Source organism: Anabrus simplex, chromosome 5 (genome assembly GCF_040414725.1).
Source record: "Anabrus simplex isolate iqAnaSimp1 chromosome 5, ASM4041472v1, whole genome shotgun sequence".
Classification (NCBI taxonomy): Eukaryota; Metazoa; Arthropoda; class Insecta; order Orthoptera; family Tettigoniidae; genus Anabrus; species Anabrus simplex.
This window is the reverse complement of record NC_090269.1, coordinates 333,824,789-333,848,106: the sequence shown is the minus strand read 5'-3', so window position 1 is coordinate 333,848,106 and position 23,318 is coordinate 333,824,789. Positions and strand designations below refer to the sequence as shown.

Here is a 23,318-nt window from a genome sequence, read left to right as displayed (position 1 = left end):
AATAACTTGTATGTGGTGAATATGAAAACGACCACAGTTTTCTACTTTAGTCATCTGGCTTTGGTATGAAGCACTTTAAGTTTCTTATGTTATTGAATATTCCTAAGCATTTCCATAACTTATTAGATTGTCTACCACCTGATGTGAAACCTATAATTCTAACACCTAATTATTCTAATTTTATGATAAACTGGATGAGAATTTTGCAATTACCGTTTGTCAGCAGGGGCAGCATTCCAGCTATGGGTTGATTCCAGTTATGAAAGAAAGAAAACAAACATGAAAAATAAAGCATGATTTGCCAACTGATCCTTATTCTCTTCAGGAGTAAAGTTTTCCAAATCTATAATGCCACCCACTTTCAGTGAGTTAAACTGAATTTCTTTCCGAAGTTAAAATTAAAATTCATTGTCATCTTTTTTGCTCAAAACGTTGTGCTATGTCATCAGTAGCATGATAATTTATGCCACAAGGGAATTTAAGACATTTCACCAATTTTTCAGCAACTCAAGATTTAAGCAGTACCTTTTGGAAGGCTTTAAAAGTAGAGGATAAATGAAAAACGCATTACTGTATCTCTTTTTCTTTACTTTTAATTTAGCATCATTTAACAATGTATCAACTACAATTTACTGTTTCTTGCTGAGAGAGGCAACCTGTTCTGTCTCTGGAGGCTAGCGTTTAACTTTACATCCAAAATCTATTTTTTCAAGCTTAAGCAATGTTTAGTTTATTCTGCGCTCTGATTCTTCAGTCATTTTTTCAACAAAAATGAATATTTTTCTAGCATTTACACCATCAGGGGTATCTTAAACTGTCAGGCCTAAGAGCCCTTCAATGACACATGTTAATTAGGGCTTTTATTATCGAATGAGGCTACTGGGTAGACATACTACTATTAAAAGAAACATGTGTCTATACAGATTGCCTTTTCATGGGAGTTAATTTCCTCAACTGTCTTAGAAAAATGTTTGGGTAGATTAGGAAAGATATGGAGGACAGCTTCTTGCTTTAATTTCCACCCCTATCTCGCAATCTCTACTCTTTCACCATTCATCAAGAATGAATGTACTTTTATCAAGACATTATTGGAAAAATGGATATTACGCGTGCAATAATTATGTTTTCTGGTTTTTCTAGGGACAGCCATTTGGAAAAAAACATAACTGCTGTCCTTAGACCTACATTCAGATACAAAACATGTGATCATGTTGCAGTACCCAAGTATGGCTGCTGCATTGCAGAGACGTTATTTATCACTTAGACACTGTCTAAAACCGATGTTCAACCGGCCATGTTTAAACACTGCCGAGAGCACTGTTTAACCTCAAATGAGAGGAGTGGATCACAATCAGAGGTTATGTACCATGAAACATGTCATTTGTATAATTATGTTGAGACGATTCCGGGGAGAAAGGTTAGTCCGGGGGCCTCTCTGTGGGTCGCCCACTGCTAAATCGCAGCAATTCATTTGACATGTACGGAGAGATAGATCTTAAAATAAGGTTTTGCTTTTCAAGAGACTTGTTTCTTGAGACTGACAAAGGGACAGTCTGGTAACTGTCAACTTGAATACAATTATTGGAAGCCGATATATTTTATTATATACATGGGGTAATTTCCATGGAATTATAGGTCACTTCGACTACATACATACTAGAATTACTTGTCTCAATCGTCAGAGGGCTGTCACATACATCAACCGGGAGGGATTCACTTACATTTACTGCCAAGTAAGCACACATAACAGTGAAAACTAAAAAGTAGGTTATGTGGTTTTTATGTATATAATTGTGTAAGTTTTCAGCAACTATCAGATAGGAAAAGGCAAGTGGTGGTGATTATTGTTTAAAGAGGAGGACTGGGGAAGAAGAGCCGTGGCCATAATAACAGCCCTAGTATATGCCTGGTGTAAAAATAGGGAAACCACAGAAAACAATTTTCAGGGCTCCTGATGATGCGTTTTGAACCTACGAACTCCAGAATGCAAGCTACATCTGTATTGCTCGTACAACACACTCGGTTACACATTACTATCGCTTCATCTTCCCTTCGTTGAAGCTATCGTATTTACGAGTAGATTACACTCACTGTAACAACGCTATAATCAAAGCTACACTTCCCCGTACGGTGACGTGTCGCTTTAGTGTCGATAATATTATGAGATTTAATTTCCACCAAAAGCGATATTCTTATCTGTGGTCAAGTCATACTCATGCTTAGCCATGTTTGAGTAATGTTTAGGAAAACAAACAGCTGACTGTCGTTCGGCGCGTGCACCGATGAATTTCATTGGTTGCGACAAGCAAAGAGTTGCATGAAAGATACTTCTATCTCCATTTTCAAACCATTATTGAAACTTTAAATGATGTCTAGTTAAACATCGGCTGAACATTGTTTATGCAATGGAAGATCGTGCTCGATTTAGACGTCGTTTAGGTAGACGTATTCTAAGGCTTAAAACTAGTTATCGTTTCTGCAATCGGCCTAATGTATTTTACACAAAATGCTTACTAACTAGGGTGGCAACTACACTACCTAGATGTTTTCATGCTGCTGTAACAATGAATAGCAACAAAACAATCCTCAATTATTATGAAAACTTGAGATAACTGTGAATGCGCGCTTTTGGCAATACTGGCATCTCAGATGACAGTGCTGCTGCTGTGCAGAAGGGGCCATGACTCTCTTCAGTTGGCTTATGTGTAGAAGCAGAAGTACTCAAACTACTTCTTTTACAGATTATGGTACTAGCAAAAAAAAAAAAAAAAAAAAAAAAAAAAAAAAAAAAAAATGATGCCTGGGGATCAATCAACCTCTGTTTGTTTTCTTGTCTAGAACAAAGTCTTTGCCATGATAGTTTGATTCAGCTCCCCAGAAGAAAGAATCCAAACAAAATGGATTTAAAAATCATAGTCCAACTCTACTCTACAATCAAACTGCTGCAATAATAGAAGGCAATCTGATGATAAATGATAAAATATAAAGAGTCCAGAAATACAGATATTTAGGAACCATAGTCAACGACATAATATCCCTGGCCTGGGGAGTGGGTGTTTGTGTCATCCTTAACATTCCTTTCCTCACATTCAGCACTCTACACTTTCGCAATTCCAATTACACGCAGGTTCATATCATATGGTGCAAGCAGGGGCAAAAGATCTCTATAGGTCGATGCCCTGAATAAATAGCATTTTAAAAAAAGGCCAGAAGTACATTCAATAAAATGAAAAATGTCTTATGCAGCAGAGACATACGTTTGATTTTAAGAATTAGACTGCTACGATGCTGTGTGTTCCCAGTACTGCTCTATGGTATAGAAGTATGGGCAGTGCAATAAATCATTAGAAGGTAAGACTGATAGAAAAAGGAGTCACATTAGAAAACAACTTAGTTGGACAACATGGAAACGTGGTTAAATTGTAAAATATTCAGCTCTGCTAGATTTAAGGACCACCAGCAGTTAGGGGCACACAGCTGTGAACTTGCATTCGGGAGATAGTGGGCTCGAATCGCACTAATGGCAGCCCTGAATGGTTTCCCATTTTCACACCATGCAAATGCTGGGGCTATACCTTATTTCAACCCACGGTTGCTTCCTTCCCACTCTTAGCCATTTCCTATTCCATCATTGCCATAAGACCTCCCTGTGTCAGTGCCAATTGTAAAAAATAAATCTCAGAGGAGATGGAACATAAAGAAGAAGCAATGATATGTACTGTTCTCTCACTTCCATCTACAGACTCACCAATTCATTACTGTATAGTTTTAAAGACCTTCCTTCTTCATATACTTTTAAAATATTATAGGTGTGACAGCCAGTGACTTTAATGGTAGCTCAACAGACAAGATTGACGAGTCAAACCATACTCCAGATGGAGATTTTGACACCAGATGTTTTACTGCACATTAAAGAAGTACTATCAAGTGTCTCTCATGAAGTTGTATATTTAAACAGAATATAATATCAGTATCAGCAGCATAATAGCATGTGATCTGTATTCTGTATTGCCAGTTGGTAACAATCGTTAATAATGCTTTGAAGTGAGTGTATGAGCTTCGCAGGCCACACCCCCCACCCCTGCACTACAGATGTAAACAAATGTCAGTGCACTCGCTCACTAGTGGTATTGACGGATCAGGCAAATAATACATACTGTGACATTTAGGTCTATAGTGATTGACAACGAATTTTGTGTGACCGGAATATACGCCACGTGTTCCACGCTGAGTGTTGACCGGTGAAATCAAAGGGGTAACTTTCTTTTTCTTTTTATATAACCTGTTGAAAGGTGTAGACCAACGTTGTCACCACGAGAAGAGACAGATAAATTTATTAATACTGTGGGACTCTCCATCCACAAGAAACATTACATGTACAACTTCCCATAATATCAAAACTTCAGATTCGGCGCCTTAACAAACATTCTTCAATGAGTGTGTGTGACAGATTTAATTACATATTTTAGGAAAATATAAAATAATGATATTATGAAATAAAAATTCACTATGGAATTAATTAATTAATAAGAAACTGTGTACAATGTTATTCACAACATTGAGGAATTTAGGACATCAATTGAACAATGAGTTACGCTGAAGGACAGAACTAGGAATATATTTGGTGCACACAGTGAAGGACGCTCTCAATGGCTAGCCACTAGTTCATTTGCTCACTTGCCGTTGGATTCAGCTGACCTACCATCACTCAGTACGCAGAGAGAGAGGCTATATAGGCCCGGACAGCTGTTTATTTGTCGCCACGAGGAGAGCAGTCTTGCTTCTTGATTGTATTAAAGACCCTCTAAATTCACACAGTAGACGTCAATAATGTTCATAAATAAAGCTCTGAAGATGGTTTTCCATGGTTTCTCATTTTCACAGTAGTCAAATGCTGGGGTTGTAATAGCACTTAGGCCATAGTCACTCCCTTTCGAGTCCTATCCCTGACTTATTTCATCAGCATCATAAGACCCGTATGTGTCAGTGCGATATCATACAAACAACTATAAAAAATTAAAATATATTTAAAAAAAGAGCTCCCCTGCATCAAGTCTACGGATAACAATCTTCCACTATCTAATATCTAACATGCAGCCATAGTTTATATCTTTACCTCTCAATAGCGATATTGCCTGACTAATGTGACCCCTTTGCTACATTGCTACATTACTGATTCTTATAGAAAATTCTTAAACCCTGGAACAAGCTCATGTTATTCAAAATGGTTTCACACAGTATATGACTTCAAACTACAGTCATCTACATCTACTGAGAATGCAAATGAAACTTTTATTTATTTATCGAATGACTTTTAGTGCCAGGAGTGTTCGAAGATATGTTCGGCAAGCCCAGAGTGCTATTTGACGCCCATGGAGGACCTGTGCGTCTGGGTGTGAGATGATGATAATGATGTGTGGGGAGATGTGTAATCCAGTGTTGGCACATAGCCTATTCCTGACGAATAACAAAAAGGGGTCTGTTCAAGGCTTAACATCCCCATGGAAGAATCACCATCAACAGCATCATATGCCTCACTCCATGTGAACACTGCAGAGAGGTTCAGAATTTAATTCAGGCTTTTGGTATGAAATGTAGTTATTAGAAATTGTATGCCACCACCTTTTCTACCTTATACGCCAACATTCTGACAGTCATTTTTTTTTCACCAACAAAAGGCAGTGGAAATGTGGCTATGGAGGAAGATGACAAGAACTAGCTGGACTGAGAAGAAAACTAATGAAGGAATGCTTAGAGAAATAAACACCCAGAGACATTTAATAACAACGATAAAAAAGGAGAAAAGCATCCGTTTTTGGTCACATTCTCCGGCATAATGACTTCATAAAGAACTTGTTTGAAGGCAAGGTGATGGGAAAGAAAGGCAGAGGGAAACCACGGAAGAAGGTCATTGAAGAGGTAGTTGAGATGATGAGATGCCAAGGTTATGGAGAGATGAAAAGGATCGCAGAGAGAAGAGATCACTGGTTGCAGTGACAAGCCTTTAGATAATGACGACGATGATGAAACCTCAAACTGGTTAACCACAGTGTCAGACCAAACAATCATGGCTACCAGGCAGGCTTCAATAGAACATAGGTAATACATATTCTGTACTTTACGAATGTTAGTTATGCTCGTTAAGGAAGTGTCAGTGTATTGTTCTGGGAAGGTAGGAAATTTTAGATTTAATTAGTTCAGAATGAAAGAAATACCAGTAATGTAGGATAAATATAAAGAAACAAGATAGGAACAACTCATCATCATCATCTAAAGGCTTCGCCTTGTCGCTGCAACCATTGATCTCTTCTCTCTGCGGTCCTTTTCATCTCTCCATAACCTTGGCATCCCATCATCTCAACTACCTCTTCAATGATCTTCTTCCGTGGTTTCCCTCTGCCTTTCTTTCCCATCACCTTGCCTTCGAACAAGTTCTTTATGAAGTTATTATGCCGGAGAATGTGACCGAAAACTGATGCTTTTCTCCTTTTTATCGCTGTTATTAAATGCCTCTGGGTGTTTATTTCTCTAAGCACTGCTTCATTAGTTTTCTTCTCAATCCAGCTAGTTCTAGTCATCTTCCTCCATAGCCACATTTCCATTGCCTCTAGTCGTTTCACGTCCTCCTTCAAGAGAGTCCATCCTTCACAGCCGTATAGCAGCACACTCCAAATGAACGTTTTGATAAATAATTTCTTTTGTTCAGTATTTAAGGATTTATTAGTTAAGAGCTGCTTCTTCTCCTCAAAGGCTTTCTTACACAGGGAAATCCTTTTTTTTATTTCCACAGTGCATCTGTTGTCATCGGTAATAACTGATCCTAAGTAGCAGAACTTGTGCACCTGTTTTATTAAAATATTTCCAACTCTGAGCTGTGCCTCTGGCTTCATTTTAGATTTGCTTACAACCATAACATTAGTTTTATTTACATTAATGTTAAGTTGGAAATCTTTTAAGATGGATGTTAATTTGTTGAGCATGATCTGCATGTTCTTCTCATTGTCAGCCAGAAGTGCAATATCGTCGGCAAATCTAATACAGTGTACAGTTGTTCCATTTATTTTAATGCCAGGTGTTTTGGATTTAAAAATTTTCATGGCCTCTTCAATGTACAGATTAAATAGAAATGGTGATAAGGAACACCCCTGTCTTACTCCTTTCCTGATTCTCACCTTGCATACTTTATCATTACTTTCGATGTTTATTCTTTGATTGATGTAGAGGTTAAGTATTGCTTTTCTGTCTTTCCAGTCCAAATGAATGTCCTTCATAATTTTGAACAGCCTTTTCCAATGAACATTGTCAAAAGCTTTTTCCAGGTCTACAAAAGCTATATATGTATTTCTGTTAAGCTCCAGTCTTCTCTCCAAGATGGTTTTAAGTGCTATAATAGCTTCTCTTGTTCCTACTCCTTTCCTGAACCCAAACTGATCATCATCTAGATTCTGCTCAATTTTCATTTTGATTCTGTTTTTTAATATGCATGTGAATATTTTTGCTGCATGTGAAACAAGACTTAGTATTCTGTAATTGGAGCATTCTGTTGAATCTCCTTTTTTGTGCAGAAGTACTGCTTTGCTTTCAACAAAATCCTCTGGCATATCTCCGTTTTCATAGCAGTACTGGATGATTTTGAAGAGTTCATCCTTCAGCTTTTTTCCAGAGTTTTTCCACAGTTCAGCAGGCAGTTTGTCTGGTCCAGGAGCCTTGTTCTTTTTCAGCTGTTGCAGTGCTGTTTCGAATTCACTTCTCACTATGGGAGGACCTAGTTCATCTTGTGAAACCTGGTCTTGTTTTATGATGTACTCATCTACATTGTCAATTTCTTCTCCATTATATAGATCCTCCAAATACTCTTTCCATCTCTTCATTACCTCCTCATCTTCTATTAACAGACTTCCTTCCATATCTTTTATTACACTGGATTTCATTTTAGCCTTGAATTGTGTTCTTTTTACTTGATTGTATGCTCTGTCAACATTTCCGATTTTCATATCATGTTCTATGCTTTTACAAATGTCATTCATCCATCTTTCTTTCGCCTCTCGGCACTTCTGTGTAACTAAGTTTTTTAGTTTCTTATAGTTTATCATTCCTTCTGGGGTATTTTTCCGATGCTCTTTGTTTCTTTCCTGAATGAGATTTAGTATTTCTTCGGTCATCCAGTTCTTCCTGGGTTCAAGCGTCTTTTTTCCTAGCACTTCATCTGCTGCCGTTGTAAGTGAAGCTTTGACAGCGTCCCAATCTGTTTCGTTGCAGTTGTTGTACATGATCGTATCTGTCTTTTCTTCGAATGCTACTTGTGTTAATGGATCATTTAACTTTTCTAGATTCCATTTCTTGCTTCTTGGTTTCCTAAACTTCTTCAGCCTAATTCTACATATTGCTAATACTGGGACATGGTCGCTGTCGATGTCTAAGCCAGGATAGCTATGGCATGAAGTTACCTGATTTCTATACCTTCTCTTAACTAGAATGTAGTCAATTTGGTATCTGTTATTATCTCCGAAATCCTTCCATGTGTAACGTCTTCTATTAGGCATGTCAAATACAGTGTTCATTATGATCATGTCCTGTTCTTCACAGAAGTCCATCATACGTTCTCCTCTATCATTTGTTCGTCCTAGACCGAATCTGCCAGCAACTTTTCTAGTAATATTGCTGCCAACCACAGCATTGAAGTCTCCCATTATGATTATGTTATCTTTGTCTTTGTTTAGTTTAATTATATCTTCTTTTTTATGATACATTTCCTCAACTTCATCATCGTCATGTCCAGTAGTAGGGAAGTATACCTGTATTATTACCATATCTGTTGGTTTGGCAGCTATTTTCACCATCATTATTCTATCATCAACATGATATGTGTTTAGCACGTTGTTTGCCCACTTCTTTCCTAATATTACAGCTACTCCATATTGTCCACCATTTTCATTTCCACTGTACACAATTCTGAATGGGTCACTGTGGAAATCACCTTTGCCAGGCCATCTAGTTTCACATAATCCCATGATATCTATTTTGTTTTCATCCATAATTCGTTTGAGTTCTTCTAGTCTTCCTGTTTTTAGCATTTATGACCTTCATCATCATCATTTCACAGTCCTAAGACTAATCAGTTGCAGTAAAACATATCTAGATCATCCTGTAATTTGTAGCTTCTTTCACTGAAACATAATTTCCCCCCCCCCTCGTGTGTGCTTCTACAATTGTAGGGGGTTAACCTTGGTTACCCCCTTCAATTGAAGATCCTCTGCGTGGTGAGGGGGACTAGTAGCTTCTCTCTTGCGATGTCGAATGGAGCCCTATTGGGTAAACATTCGGTATACAAGGAGGAGGAAGCTAAAGCACCACCCAACCCTAAGGTGTAACGCGACCCGTGCCGATGGGGTGTACGGCACATGGGAGATGCGTCTTGAACGGAGCCTTTGAGATACTTGGCACCCTCTCGAAGTAAGTAACCTTACCCGGGTATGCGGGGCTCTGCCTGGGCGGACATTATATTTCCCTAGCTACTCGTGGGACCTACATGAGTACCGTAGCCACCCAAAAACCGGAGAGCTCCTCTGGGGCCCCCGAGAGAAACACCAGCTCGACAACAACAGATGGGGACTCTTCGGAGATACCCTCGGACAGTACAACCTCGACAGTAAGAGAGCTCACTCTAAAGGTGGGCAATCTTCTAGTCAAGAAGAAACAGTGTTCCGGCACTGAGAAGAGGAGGTATAAGAAGGCTTTAAAGGCCTGGGAGCAGGCCAAAGAGGGCCTAAATTCTGGAGCTGAGGGGCCTTCTACTGCCACGACGACGATGACGACTGCGGGGGGATCCAATGGGCACAGGAGGTGGGACCCTGAAAAGGGCTCTGCTTCCAGGGCACAGAGGACTCCACCCTCCAAGACACCAGTGAGAAAACAACTCCTGTCAGGGGCAACCCCAGAAGAAGATCGGCAAGCCCACAAAAAACCCAAGGTGGAGTATGCCAGGATAGCTAGAGCTGGGATCAGGATGGCCATAGTGCCTGTAGGATATCCTGACCAGCAGCTAACTGAAAAACAGGTGGAGTTTGTAGAGGAGGCTATGACCATTCTGATAGATGAGCTTCCAGAGCAGGGGCCCATTAAGTCTCAGTTCCTGGATTGCTGTCTGTCGAGAGGTGCGGCCATCATCATTGCAGAGAATGACGAGACTGTAGCATGGCTTTCTAGTCTTGTTACAGACATGCAGCCGTGGGAAGGACCGAGGCTCACAATTGTGGGCATGGATAAACTCTTCTCCTATAAGAGAGTCATGGTCTGGATACCAGGACAACCAAAGGACAACAATGTCCTTTTGGGAAGAATGGCACGCCAGAACCATGGTCTAAATCCCAACACCTGGAGAATCTACGACTGCAAGGAGGAGAAGAGAGGTGGTCAGCATGGACTCCAGGGATGTGAAAAAAGTGGTGGGGAAGAAGATCTTCTGCGGGGTGCATGTTGCTACCTTCACCCTGGTGGAGGGCGAACGCAACAAGCAGAGGACCAACCCGACCACAGACAACACTGAGACCAGCAGGGGCAAGGAGCAGGAGCCTGGACAGGAGCCGGGGCCAGCCAAGCCTCAGGATTCATCCACGTTCCGGAGACTGCATAAGGTAAAGCATTGCATGAAGGTAAGGAATGATTACTTTCATACAAGCAAACATACAACATTGTATAGCAGCCTCTAGGGTACTTATAAGAAGTATCCAGAAAGGTGGGTTTGGTCGCTCTGATACAAGAACCCTGGCTTAGACAGGGACATATCATGGGACTAAAATGTGCAGGCTTCACTCTATTTAGTGGAGTAACGGAGGAGAAGCCTAGAACATGTAGGCCTATACTAGTTAAGGATCATAATGCCTGGGCTATACCGGGCTTCATTACTAGAGACCTTGTAGCAGTCCTAGTGAGATATAAAGAGGGCGAACAGCCAAAAGATCTGGTTGTCTGTTCTGCATATTTCCCAGGAGACTCTGAATCTTCACCCCCACCGGAGGAGTTCAAGAGACTGGTGACATACTGTAGGAAACAAGGACTTAAACTCATAGTAGAATGTGATGCCAATGCTCATCACAGCATTTGGGGAAGCAAATATACAAACCGAAGGGGAGAGAATTTCATAGTATTTCTAGATGTACAACTGATCTTGAGATCATGAACAGGATCAATAATAGGAGTGAGGGGATCATACATCTTACCCTGGGTTCCATGGGAATCCTACAGGAATTTGGAAAGTTTCTTTGGAGCCTTCCATGTCAGATTACAGACACATTGTGTTTCATATAGAGGGCTCCTTTGAGATCCCATCTTACAGGAATCCTAGACGAACCAATTGGACGTCCTTTAGGGAGGACGTGAGGAGGGGACTGGAAGGAGGACCCTCAAATATAATCAAGAATAAGGAAGAGCTGGAGCTCAGTGTGAGCTTTCTCACACAGACACTAGTTACCTCTTATGAATTAAACTGCCCAGTTGTTAAGGCAAAAAGAGTAACAGGAAGCTTCAAGTGGAACAGTTATCTTGAACACCTGAGGAGAAACACACGAAGGCTCTGGAACAAATACAGGGAACTTCAAGACCAAGAAAGTCTAGATTCTTACAAAGAATCACAAAGTACAAGTCAGAAGTCAAAAAGGCTTCTAAGAAATCTTGGAGACAGTTTTGTGACTCCATCGAGAGTCAACATGAAGCGGCAAGGCTTCGTAAAATTCTAACCTTGGATGAAAGGGCAAGGCTGGGCTCACTGGAGTCGCCTTCGGGTGGATATACATCCACAGAGGGGAGACCCTGAGCTTATTGCTTGATGCCTACTTTCCAGGTTCAGTAGTCACGAATAGTGAAGTAGAATTGAGCGGATCCTTCAGTCCCGATAGAAGTGGCTGGAAGGAAGCCGCAGAGATTGTTACCCCAAGAAGGGTGAAGTGGGCATTAGAATCTTTTGCCCCTTATAAAAGCCCAGGAATGAATGGGATCTTCCCAGCACTTCTTCAGGAAGTGGGTGCAGTCCTTATACCATACCTGGTCAGAATTTTTAGAGCCTGTCCCACCATGGAGTATGTACACTCCTTATGGCATCAGGCGAAGGTAGTGTATATACCTAAATCTGGAAGGTCTTCATATAGTCCTAATAGACCTAAGGATTATAGACCCATTAGTCTAACGTCTTTTCTTCTTAAGACTTTGGAAAGACTGGTGGATAGACATATCAGGGAGAAAGTATCAAGAGAATGTCCCCTACATCCTCATCAACATGCATACCAACCAGGGAAGTCGGTTGAGATGGCACTACACCAGCTTGTTTCCAGGCTGGAGAGCGCCTTGGATCAGCAACAACTTGCTATGGTGGTATTACTAGATATAGAAGGGGCCTTTAACTACACATCTTTGGGCTCCATAGAACGTAGTCTAGAGAGAAGAGACATGAGCAGGATGCTCATAAAATTGATTATGGCCTCACTGCAGGGCTGTCAAGTTCTGTTTACCCTCAACGCAGTAATGTTGAGAGCTAATATAGAAAGGGGGTGTCCACAGGGAGGAGTATTATCACCAACATTATGGTGTCTGGTAGTGGAAGAACTACTTACCAGGTTAAATGTTGGAGGAATTTATGCCCAAGGCTATGCAGATGACATTAGCCTGATGGCGGTGGGAAATTTCCCCAGTACGATTTCAGAGCTCGTACAGAGCTCCCTACACAGGGTGGAAAGATGGTGCCACGACACAGACTTGTCGGTTAATCCCGACAAGACGGAGCTCGTGGTATTTACCAGGAGGAGGAGGCTAGACGGACTGTCAGAGCCTTTCCTATTTGGGAAAAAATTAGTTAAGACAACCTCTGTTAAGTACCTAGGGGTAATCCTCGAGGCAAGACTGAGTTGGAAGAAACATATAGACCATAAGGTGGGCATGTCGCAGGGCCGTCGGAAAGACTTAGGACCTAGGAGCTAGGGTGGTCCAGTGGCTTTATATTTCTATTGTACGGCCCACGATCACCTTCGCATCTTTAGTCTGGTGGCCAGGTTCTGAGAGTAAAACTGCGACCACCAAGTTAAACATTGTCCAAAGACTTGCATGTCTAGCAATAACAGGGGCACTGGATACTACACCATTATGTGCAATGGAGGCTATTCTATGTTTTCCCCCCTTACATTTATATGTTAAGGAAATAGCGGGAATGATTGCTTACCGCCTCTGGTCACTCAGAGGATGGTCTTTCAAGAATCCGAATAGAGGTCATGTTTCTATTCTTACAAGGCTTCACCAGACCTGCCCTGCGACAATGATGATCGGGGACCTGATGAAGCCTAGTTTTAATCTGAATTATAAGTTCACAGTGGCGATATCCACAAGGGAGGAGTGGACCGCGGATACTGGGGCCCGTCTTAGGTCTGGGGGCTGTACATGGTACACAGATGGCTCGCGGACAGAGACAGGCACAGGCGCCGGGGTCTGGGGGCCTAAGACAAGGCTCTAAGGCTCTCCCTTCCCATGGATAAATATGCTACTGTTTTCCAGGCCGAAGTATATGCAATACTGGCCTGTGCTGTACATGTATGGAACATCCCTGGACGTAGAAGATGCATCACCATTTGCAGCGACAGCCAGGCAGCGTTAAAAGCACTATGCGCAGTTAGAACAACATCAAAAATGGTATGGAAGTGCCAAAGGGTAATAGGGAGGTACATTCAGGGAAACGGGATGGCCTAGGGAGCGGTGATAAGGGAACAGGGAACTGGAAATCAAGTAGGGATGACATAAAATTGTTAGTGTTGAACTGTAGAAGTATTGTAAAGAAAGGAATAGAATTAAGTAATTTAATAGATATATATTTACCAGATATTGTAATAGGAGTTGAATCATGGCTGAGAAATGATATAATGGATGCAGAAATTTTCTCACGGCATTGGAGTGTGTTGAAATGATAACATTAAGTTAATTATTAGACCACCTAATCAATACAAAATCGTCTTGGATGATTTACATAAATTTGTTAGCTAATGGTGGGACATGTTTCGCCTTCCCTGAAGGCATCATCAGCCATAGTCTTAACCTTAAATTAAAAATAAGCGTTTAAATAACATGTAGTGATGAAATGAATTTTAAAATCTTGAAGAGATTTGAAGTAAAATAACATTAAAAATAACAATGATGGTTTGAAAATACAATGTGATGAGATACAATAGTGGAAGTATTAGCAAAATTAACATTAGAAGGCTGCTAAAATAAGTACAATGGATAAAACAACAGATTGTTATACAACCAGTAGTAAGATTGCATAAAAGTAAAGTTGATAGTCATGGCGGTTATAATTAGACGATGGCGAAAGATCTTATATAATCAAAGTAAAGAGGAGAGAATAAAAGTCAAAGTTAGTCGTGAGATCAGAAGTTCATCATGATCTTGAAGATAAAAGACGAAAGTCAGATGCATATGGTGAAGTTGTAGAACACGTTGAGGATATGAAGTTGGTGAATAGAAGTTGAAGAACAGTTTCAAATAGGATCACTATGGACCATCTCAAAATTTGAAGTGATGTTCAAATGTTGTAAATTGTGAGTTTGTAGATATTCTAGTTGAAAAAGCATATACAAGTGGAATCTGTAAATGGAAGCAAGAAACGTAGAGTTAATTGTGTGAAAAGATATTTGAAAAATATTTAAGTAGAATCGTATGCACTTACCATTTGACGGTGACAAAGATAGCTTGTAATATTATGAGTTAGAAGTATTTGCAACAGTAGACTTCTTGCTACGTGTGTTATAACTGAAGTTTTGTGCTGGAGGGGGATCTGTTTGCGTTGACGTAACTACTGGAGGGGGGCTGCTATTGGTGGGAGGGAAGGAAGAGAGTGTATTACTGCGCGTGTTGTAACGGTGTGAGGCTATTGGAGGGAGCGATGTTCCGGTGGGTGTGGCTATGGGTTTATTGGTTGTATTTGAATTAGAGGTACTAGCGGCGGGGGGAAGGGAGGGGGGTATATTAGCTGTAGGGGAGGTGGGAACTCTAATTGATGTGAGGTTGAAGATTTTTAAGAATTTGTTGGTGAGGGAAGTTGATTCTCGTAATAAAATAAGAATCTGTTCATACAAGGGGCTTTTTTTATCAATAGTGTCATTTAGATTTTTATCTTTATTAAAATGTTGGTCGAGGAAAATAAATAAGTTTTCATATTCTGTCATGAGTTTGCTTTTATCGACTAACTTTGACTTTTATTCTCTTTACTTTGATTATATAAGATCTTTCGCCATCGTCTAATTATAACCGCCACTTATCACAGTTTAATATATAGAGCATTAAAGATCCCTATGTCCTCTACTAATTTAAAGAAAGAATTACTATTCATCAAGGAAATAGCTAAATTCAATGGATTTAACACGAGTATGATTGATAAAATCATCAATAAAACCAAACTGAAACTAGCTACCAATTTAACTCCATTAAAACCCGTCAAACCTAAATACGCTAAATTCACGTTCACTAACCATAGCATTTACCCGATAACCAATTCATTAATGAAGCACGAAATAAAAATAGCCTACACAACAAAAAACACTAATCGTAATTTATTCTTCAATCACAACTCTATCAACATCACAGACAATAGTTACTCTGGATCAGGAATATACAGATTGAAATGCTCTACATGTAATTTTTCTTATGTTGGCCAAACTGGCCGCAGCTTCTCTACCAGATACGCCGAGCATTACAATGCCCAAAGACACAACAAATTCTCCGCAATGGCCAACCATATGAGGGACACCGGGCATAAATTCACCACAATAGAACAAGACCTCCATATCCTAAAAAGAGTCGATAAAAGCAAACTCATGACAGAATATGAAAACTTATTTATTTTCCTCGACCAACATTTTAATAAAGATAAAAATCTAAATGACACTATTGATAAAAAAAGCCCCTTGTATGAACAGATTCTTATTTTATTACGAGAATCAACTTCCCTCACCAACAAATTCTTAAAAATCTTCAACCTCACATCAATTAGAGTTCCCACCTCCCCTACAGCTAATATACCCCCCTCCCTTCCCCCCGCCGCTAGTACCTCTAATTCAAATACAACCAATAAACCCATAGCCACACCCACCGGAACATCGCTCCCTCCAATAGCCTCACACCGTTACAACACGCGCAGTAATACACTCTCTTCCTTCCCTCCCACCAATAGCAGCCCCCCTCCAATAGTTACGTCAACGCAAACAGATCCCCCTCCAGCACAAAACTTCAGTTATAACACACGTAGCAAGAAGTCTACTGTTGCAAATACTTCTAACTCATAATATTACAAGCTATCTTTGTCACCGTCAAATGGTAAGTGCATACGATTCTACTTCAATATTTTTCAAATATCTTTTCACACAATTAACTCTACGTTTCTTGCTTCCATTTACAGATTCCACTTGTATATGCTTTTTCAACTAGAATATCGACAAACTCACAATTTACAACATTTGAACATCACTTCAAATTTTGAGATGGTCCATAGTGATCCTATTTGAAACTGTTCTTCAACTTCTATTCACCAACTTCATATCCTCAACGTGTTCTACAACTTCACCATATGCATCTGACTTTCGTCTTTTATCTTCAAGATCATGATGAACTTCTGATCTCACGACTAACTTTGACTTTTATTCTCTCCTCTTTACTTTGATTATATAAGATCTTTCGCCATCGTCTAATTATAACCGCCATGACTATCAACTTTACTTTTATGCAATCTTACTACTGGTTGTATAACAATCTGTTGTTTTATCCATTGTACTTATTTTAGCAGCCTTCTAATGTTAATTTTGCTAATACTTCCACTATTGTATCTCATCACATTGTATTTTCAAACCATCATTGTTATTTTTAATGTTATTTTACTTCAAATCTCTTCAAGATTTTAAAATTCATTTCATCACTACATGTTATTTAAACGCTTATTTTTAATTTAAGGTTAAGACTATGGCTGATGATGCCTTCAGGGAAGGCGAAACATGTCCCACCATTAGCTAACAAATTTATGTAAATCATCCAAGACGATTTTGTATTGATTAGGTGGTCTAATAATTAACTTAATGTTATCATTTCAATCTAATATCATCAATACGGACCAAAAATGATATTTATTACATGTAATTGGAGTGTGTATCGTAGAGATAGGATAGGAAAGGTGGGAGGGGGAGTTTTCATTCTGGTGAAAGAAGAATTTGTAAGCTACGAAAAAGTTAAAGATGAGACACATGAAATTCTAGGTGTAAGGCTCATTTCTAAAGATAATAGGCAACTTGATATATTTGGAGTGTACAGATCGGGAAAGGGTAGCACTGATGCGGATTCGGAATTATTTGATAGGATAGTCAGCTATGTGGGAAACGACATGGAAAGAAATGTGATTGTAGCGGGAGATCTGAATTTGCCAGATGTCAATTGGGAAGGAAATGCGAACGACAGGAAGCATGACCAACAAATGGCAAATAAGTTAATATGGGAAGGACAGCTGATTCAGAAAGTGATGGAACCAACCAGAGAGAAAAATATTTTGGATGTGGTGCTGATAAAACCAGATGAGCTCTATAGGGAAACTGAAGTAATAGATGGTATTAGTGATCATGAAGCTGTTTTTGTGGTAGTTAAAAATAAATGTGATAGAAAGGAAGGTCTTAAAAGTAGGACTGTTAGGCAGTACCATATGGCTGATAAAGCAGGTATGAGGCAGTTTCTAAAAAGTAACTATGATCGGTGAAAAACGGTAAATAAAAATGTAAACAGACTCTGGTATGGGTTTAAAGAAATTGTTGAGGAATGCGAAAACAGGTTTGTACCTTTAAGGGTGGTAAGGAATGGTAAAGACCCACCTTATTATAATAGAGAAATAAAGAGACTAAGAAGGAGGTGCAGGTTGGAAAGAAATAGACTTAGAAATGGCTGTGGAAGTAAGGAGAAATTTAAGGAACTTACTAGAAAATTGAATCTAGCAAAGAAGGCAGCTAAGGATAACATGATGGCAAGCATAATTGGCAGTCATACAAATTTTAGTGAAAAATGGAAGGGTATGTATAGGTATTTTAAGGCAGAAACAGGTTCCAAGAAGGACATTCCAGGAATAATTAATGAACAAGGGGAGTGTGTATGTGAGGATCTTCAAAAGGCAGAAGTATTCAGTCAGCAGTATGTAAAGATTGTTGGTTACAAGGATAATGTCCAGATAGAAGAGGTGACTAATACTAAACAAGTATTAAAATTTACCTATGACAGCAATGAGATTTACAGTAAGATACAAAAGTTGAAAACTAGAAAAGCAGCTGGAATTGATCAGATTTCTGGGGATATACTAAAGACAATGGGTTGGGATATAGTACTATATCTGAAGTACTTATTTGATTATTGTTTGGCCGAAGGAGCTATACCAGATGAATGGAGAGTTGCTATAGTAGCCCCTGTGTATAAAGGAAAGGGTGATAGACATAAAGCTGAAAATTACAGGCCAGTAAGTTTGACATGCATTGTATGTAAGCTTTGGGAAGGCATTCTTTCTGATTATATTAGACATGTTTGTGAAATTAATAACTGGTTCGACAGAAGGCAATTCGGTTTTAGGAAAGGTTATTCCACTGAAGCTCAACTTGTAGGATTCCAGCAAGATATAGCAGATATCTTGGATTCTGGAGGTCAAATGGACTGTATCGCGATTGACATGTCTAAAGCATTTGATAGGGTGGATCATGGGAGACTACTGGCAAAAATGAGTGCAATTGGACTAGACAAAAGAGTGACTGAATGGGTTGCTATATTTCTAGAAAATAGATCTCAGAGAGTTAGAGTAGGTGAAACTTTGTCTGACCCTGTAATAGTTGAGAGGGGAGTTCCTCAGGGCAGTGTTATCAGACCTTTATGTTTTCTTATATATATAAATGATATGAGTAAAGGAGTGGAATCGGAGGTAAGGCTTTTTGCGGATGATGTTATTCTCTATAGAGTGATAAATAAGTTACAAGATTGTGAGCAACTGCAACGTGACCTCGAAAATATTGTGAGATGGACAGCAGGCAATGGTATGTTGATAAACGGGGCTAAAAGTCAGGTTGTGAGTTTTACAAATAGGAAAAGTCCTCTCAGTTTTAATTACTGCGTTGATGGGGTGAAAGTTCCTTTTGGGGATCATTGTAAGTATCTAGGTGTTAATATAAGGAAAGATCTTCACTGGGGTAATCACATAAATGGGATTGTAAATAAAGGGTACCGATCTCTGCACATAGTTATGAGGGTGTTTAGGGGTTGTAGTAAGGATGTAAAGGAGAGTGCATATAAGTCTCTGGTAAGACCCTAACTAGAGTATGGTTCCAGTGTATGGGACCCTCACCAGGATTACCTGATTCAAGAACTGGAAAAAATCCAAAGAAAAGCAGCTCGATTTGTTCTGGGTGATTTCCGACAAAAGAGTAGCGTTACAAAAATGTTGCAATGTTTGGGTTGGGAAGAATTGAGAGAAAGAAGAAGAGCTGCTCAACTAAGTGGTATGTTCCGAGCTGTCAGCGGAGAGATGGCGTGGAATGACATTAGTAGACGAATAGGTTTGAATGGCATCTATAAAAGTAGGAAAGATCACAATATGAAGATAAAGTTGGAATTCAAGAGGACAAACTGGGGCAAATATTCATTTATAGGAAGGGGAGTTAGGGATTGGAATAACTTATCAAGGGAGATGTTCAATAAATTTCCAATTTCTTTGAAATCATTTCGGAAAAGGCTAGGAAAGCAACAGATAGGGAATCTGCCACCTGGGCGACTGCCCTAAATGCAGATCAGTATTGACTGATTTTGATGAGAACTTACATAAGCTGTGTGAAATTAGCCCAGTTACCCTATTATGGGTCCCTGGGCACACAGGAATCAGTGTAAATGAAGAAGCTGACAAACTGGCGAAACAAGGCTCAAAAGGTTCTTTCATAGGACCAGAGCCCTTCCTAGGAGTGTCACTCCGAAGTGTGAAACTGGTAATATCCCAGTGGACAAACCAGTGTCACTTAGACATTTGGAAGAGGCTAAACACAGCAAGGCAGGCACGTGAACTTACAAAAGAGCATAGCCAAAGTTATAAAAAGGTCCTGATAAATTTGAATAGGACCAGAATACGAATGGTAGTTGGACTGTTGACAGGCCACAATACCTTACAGAGACACCTACACATCATGAAAATCAGTCAGGATCCGATGTGTAGAAAATGCGGTAGGGAGGAAGAGACCTCCGTGCATGTGTTATGTCAGTGCGAGGCTCTTGCAAGCACTAGAATCGATATCTTCGCTCACATTTTGTGAGCCTGGAAGACATCAGGAATGCCAACATCCAGACACTGGTATCCTTTATAGGAGTACTAGGGCCGGACTAGGCAAACCTGTTTAAGGGACATAAAGGGTCTTCACAGACCTACATGTGGAGCCCTGCAAAGGCAGGGCTCACCCATTCCTTATCTATCTGTCTAACATAATTTTGTGCCTGGATGTCAATTTAGAATTCATTCAAGGAAGGTATTTCTAGGTCTTCCTGATGGATGTTTTCTTTCAATGAAGTCTTCTGCTGCAGATTAAACTGAAATGGTGCATTGCATGACCCCATGATGCAAGGCAACAATTATGGACTGTGTGAAGGATTCGATCACCTTGGTACCCGATTTCCACATCAAAAACTTGGAATTTTTTACTATTTAATTCAAACAATAAAGAATATGATTTTTAATAACAGCTGTATTTAGTCTCAAGTCCAGGAGATGTTGAAATACAGTTCATTCTTCATTCATACTTCTAAATCTACAGACTTAGTGTAACTCTAAAACAAAAATATGAAATAAAACATTCCAGGTAGCAAAAGTTAATTAGACTCACCAACAAAAACATTAGATTTCTGTCCCGTGCCTAAGTTAAGAACCATATCATGTTTCTTTTTGTGCACTGTCAGGTGGTCCTCATTGGTGAAACTCTGGAAAAATAAAATAAATATATTTGGCCTTGCATTCAATAAATATTATACTTTATTATATTATTGTGGGAGTATGAAATATATGTGCAGTAACTGGACAAGAAAAACTTTGGAGTGAAATGTTTGTTTTTATTAAGTGTTTTAACAAGTGAGCTGTGTTGCCTTTTTTCCTTGGCTCTATTCATATAATTAATGTTATAAATTAGTTAATATTTTTCTCAATAAAATGTAATCAAAATCCAAAATGATGAGGGTTCCTCCCAGGATGCTATAACTAAGATGTGTCAAAGAATTACTAAGAAGATAGTAAGATGCAGTTAAGACAACTGATATAACCTGACCGAGGTATGTACTTGGAAAATGAATACTGGCATGCAATTGTCGAAAGTATTTGATTAGTTGAGAGAACTTCTAATGATGAAGATGACAATGATGTAGAGTTGGTGCAATTAAGGATGGTTATCGGTATTTCAAGGATGCAAATTTTGTGTACCTTGTTGCCAGTCATTATAACAAATATGCTTGGGGATGTTCAAAGTAAACACAAAAACATTTCCACTGCACCGGTGATTGTAGTTAAAAGATTGCATAAACTAGTGTTTGGCAATGAAGGTGATAGGAAGATCATAAAAGACTGTGGGAATTTAACGGATTACCATTTTTAGAAGCTTTTGGTGAGTATGACAATAAAGTTAGGTTCATCCTTAACAATTTTTCTGAAGGTGATTTAATTTTTTTTTTTTTTTTTGCTAGGGGCTTTACGTCGCACCGACACAGATAGGTCTTATGGCGACGATGGGATAGGAAAGGCCTAGGAGTTGGAAGGAAGCGGCCGTGGCCTTAATTAAGGTACAGCCCCAGCATTTGCCTGGTGTGAAAATGGGAAACCACGGAAAACCATCTTCAGGGCTGCCGATAGTGGGATTCGAACCTACTATCTCCCGGATGCAAGCTCACAGCCGCGCGCCTCTACGCGCACGGCCAACTCGCCCGGTAGGTGATTTAATTGCTATGTATAATGTCTTGGTCTGGGACACAAGGTAATAAAGGACAACTGATGAAGTGAATTTTTGCAGCACTTCATCAAATTAGAATTGTCCCTACAGCTTGGAAATGATGAAAAATATGACGAAGATGATGTAATTATCAGAGGTGCTCACTGCAGTCCCAGCTTTAAAACTAAGAATAAATTAAAAGAGCTTGACAGAATGAAGAAGAAAGGAACTTACGAAACAGAAATCTTTAAAGAAGATAGCAGAAGTGAAAATGATCACATCAATAAGATGCAGAAATTCCAATCATGGATTCACATTAACGTTTAGGAATTTTGAAGACTTGATACATTCCTGTATGTGTAGGGGACATTATCCTCCTAGAAAGTGGATTCAAGAATTTGAGGAAACTTCTACATCGGTGGGATGGAACAACATGCAGAAATATGGTATGCAGATCGCTGAACAGGAGTAAACAGGAGGAGGAATCACTCCACAATTACTTGCTTGTAATGAAGGAGATTGCCTATAGAGGTCAGGCAGATGATTCCATTATCAATGGCATAAAGGATGATTCTGGCAATAAAATGATTTTATATTGGGCTAAGAATTTTTATAGGAAAGTTAAGCATTGCTGACAGAAGAAACAAGAAAATTTTCAGCAGACAAGCATAAAACAGTTGTTGAAGAAAAACACAGACCACAAAGATGTTTTAATTGGGGGAAAGCAGGCCAAAAGCTGACAAATTGAGGGCATAAGAATAGGAATCTGAAATGTTTCAGATGCAACAAATTTGAACATAGGTCAACAGAGTGTAAATCAACAGAAAACAGTGCTGGTAAGGGTAGTTCAGTTAACTCTATGGATAGAATGGCACCTTCACTTTTGAGTACCGAAATAAGAATTGCCAATACTACAATCAATGTCTTGGTAGATACTTTGATTCCAGAAGTCATCTATAGGGAAGTTGAAGCTTCTCCTCTCAGAAGAACTAATCTAGTCCTAACAGGGTTTGGGAAGAACCACAGTTTTTGCTTATGGCTATTTTCATGCAAAGGTCTTGGTTAAAATGAAGTATTTAAACTGGTGTGTATGTCTATTCAAGGGACACCATGAAGATGCTTGCAATCCTTGGGAATGATGTTCTTCACCAAGCAGAAGTGGTGATCGATTAAGATGGCTTTCGAATTTCCAGGTGGAGATTCAAGTGAAAAGTACAGGCAACAAATCGAGGAACTGATCTCCACCTATGAACTTATGAACCTACGAACCTGAAGTAGAACAAGCTATTACAATGAAGAATGAACGATCAGTTTTCAACAGACCAC

General features: G+C 39.4%; 1 protein-coding gene across 1 annotated transcript in view; it reads right to left on the bottom strand.

Moving 5' to 3' along the window:
- Atf-2 (Activating transcription factor-2) overlaps nt 1-23,318 on the bottom strand; it is a 136,220-nt gene that overhangs the window by 104,604 nt on the left and 8,298 nt on the right. Inside the window, exon 2 of the mRNA XM_067147599.2 lies at nt 20,904-20,997. Coding sequence (XP_067003700.2) covers nt 20,904-20,997 — 94 coding nt within the window. The remainder of the gene's footprint in view (nt 1-20,903; nt 20,998-23,318) is intronic.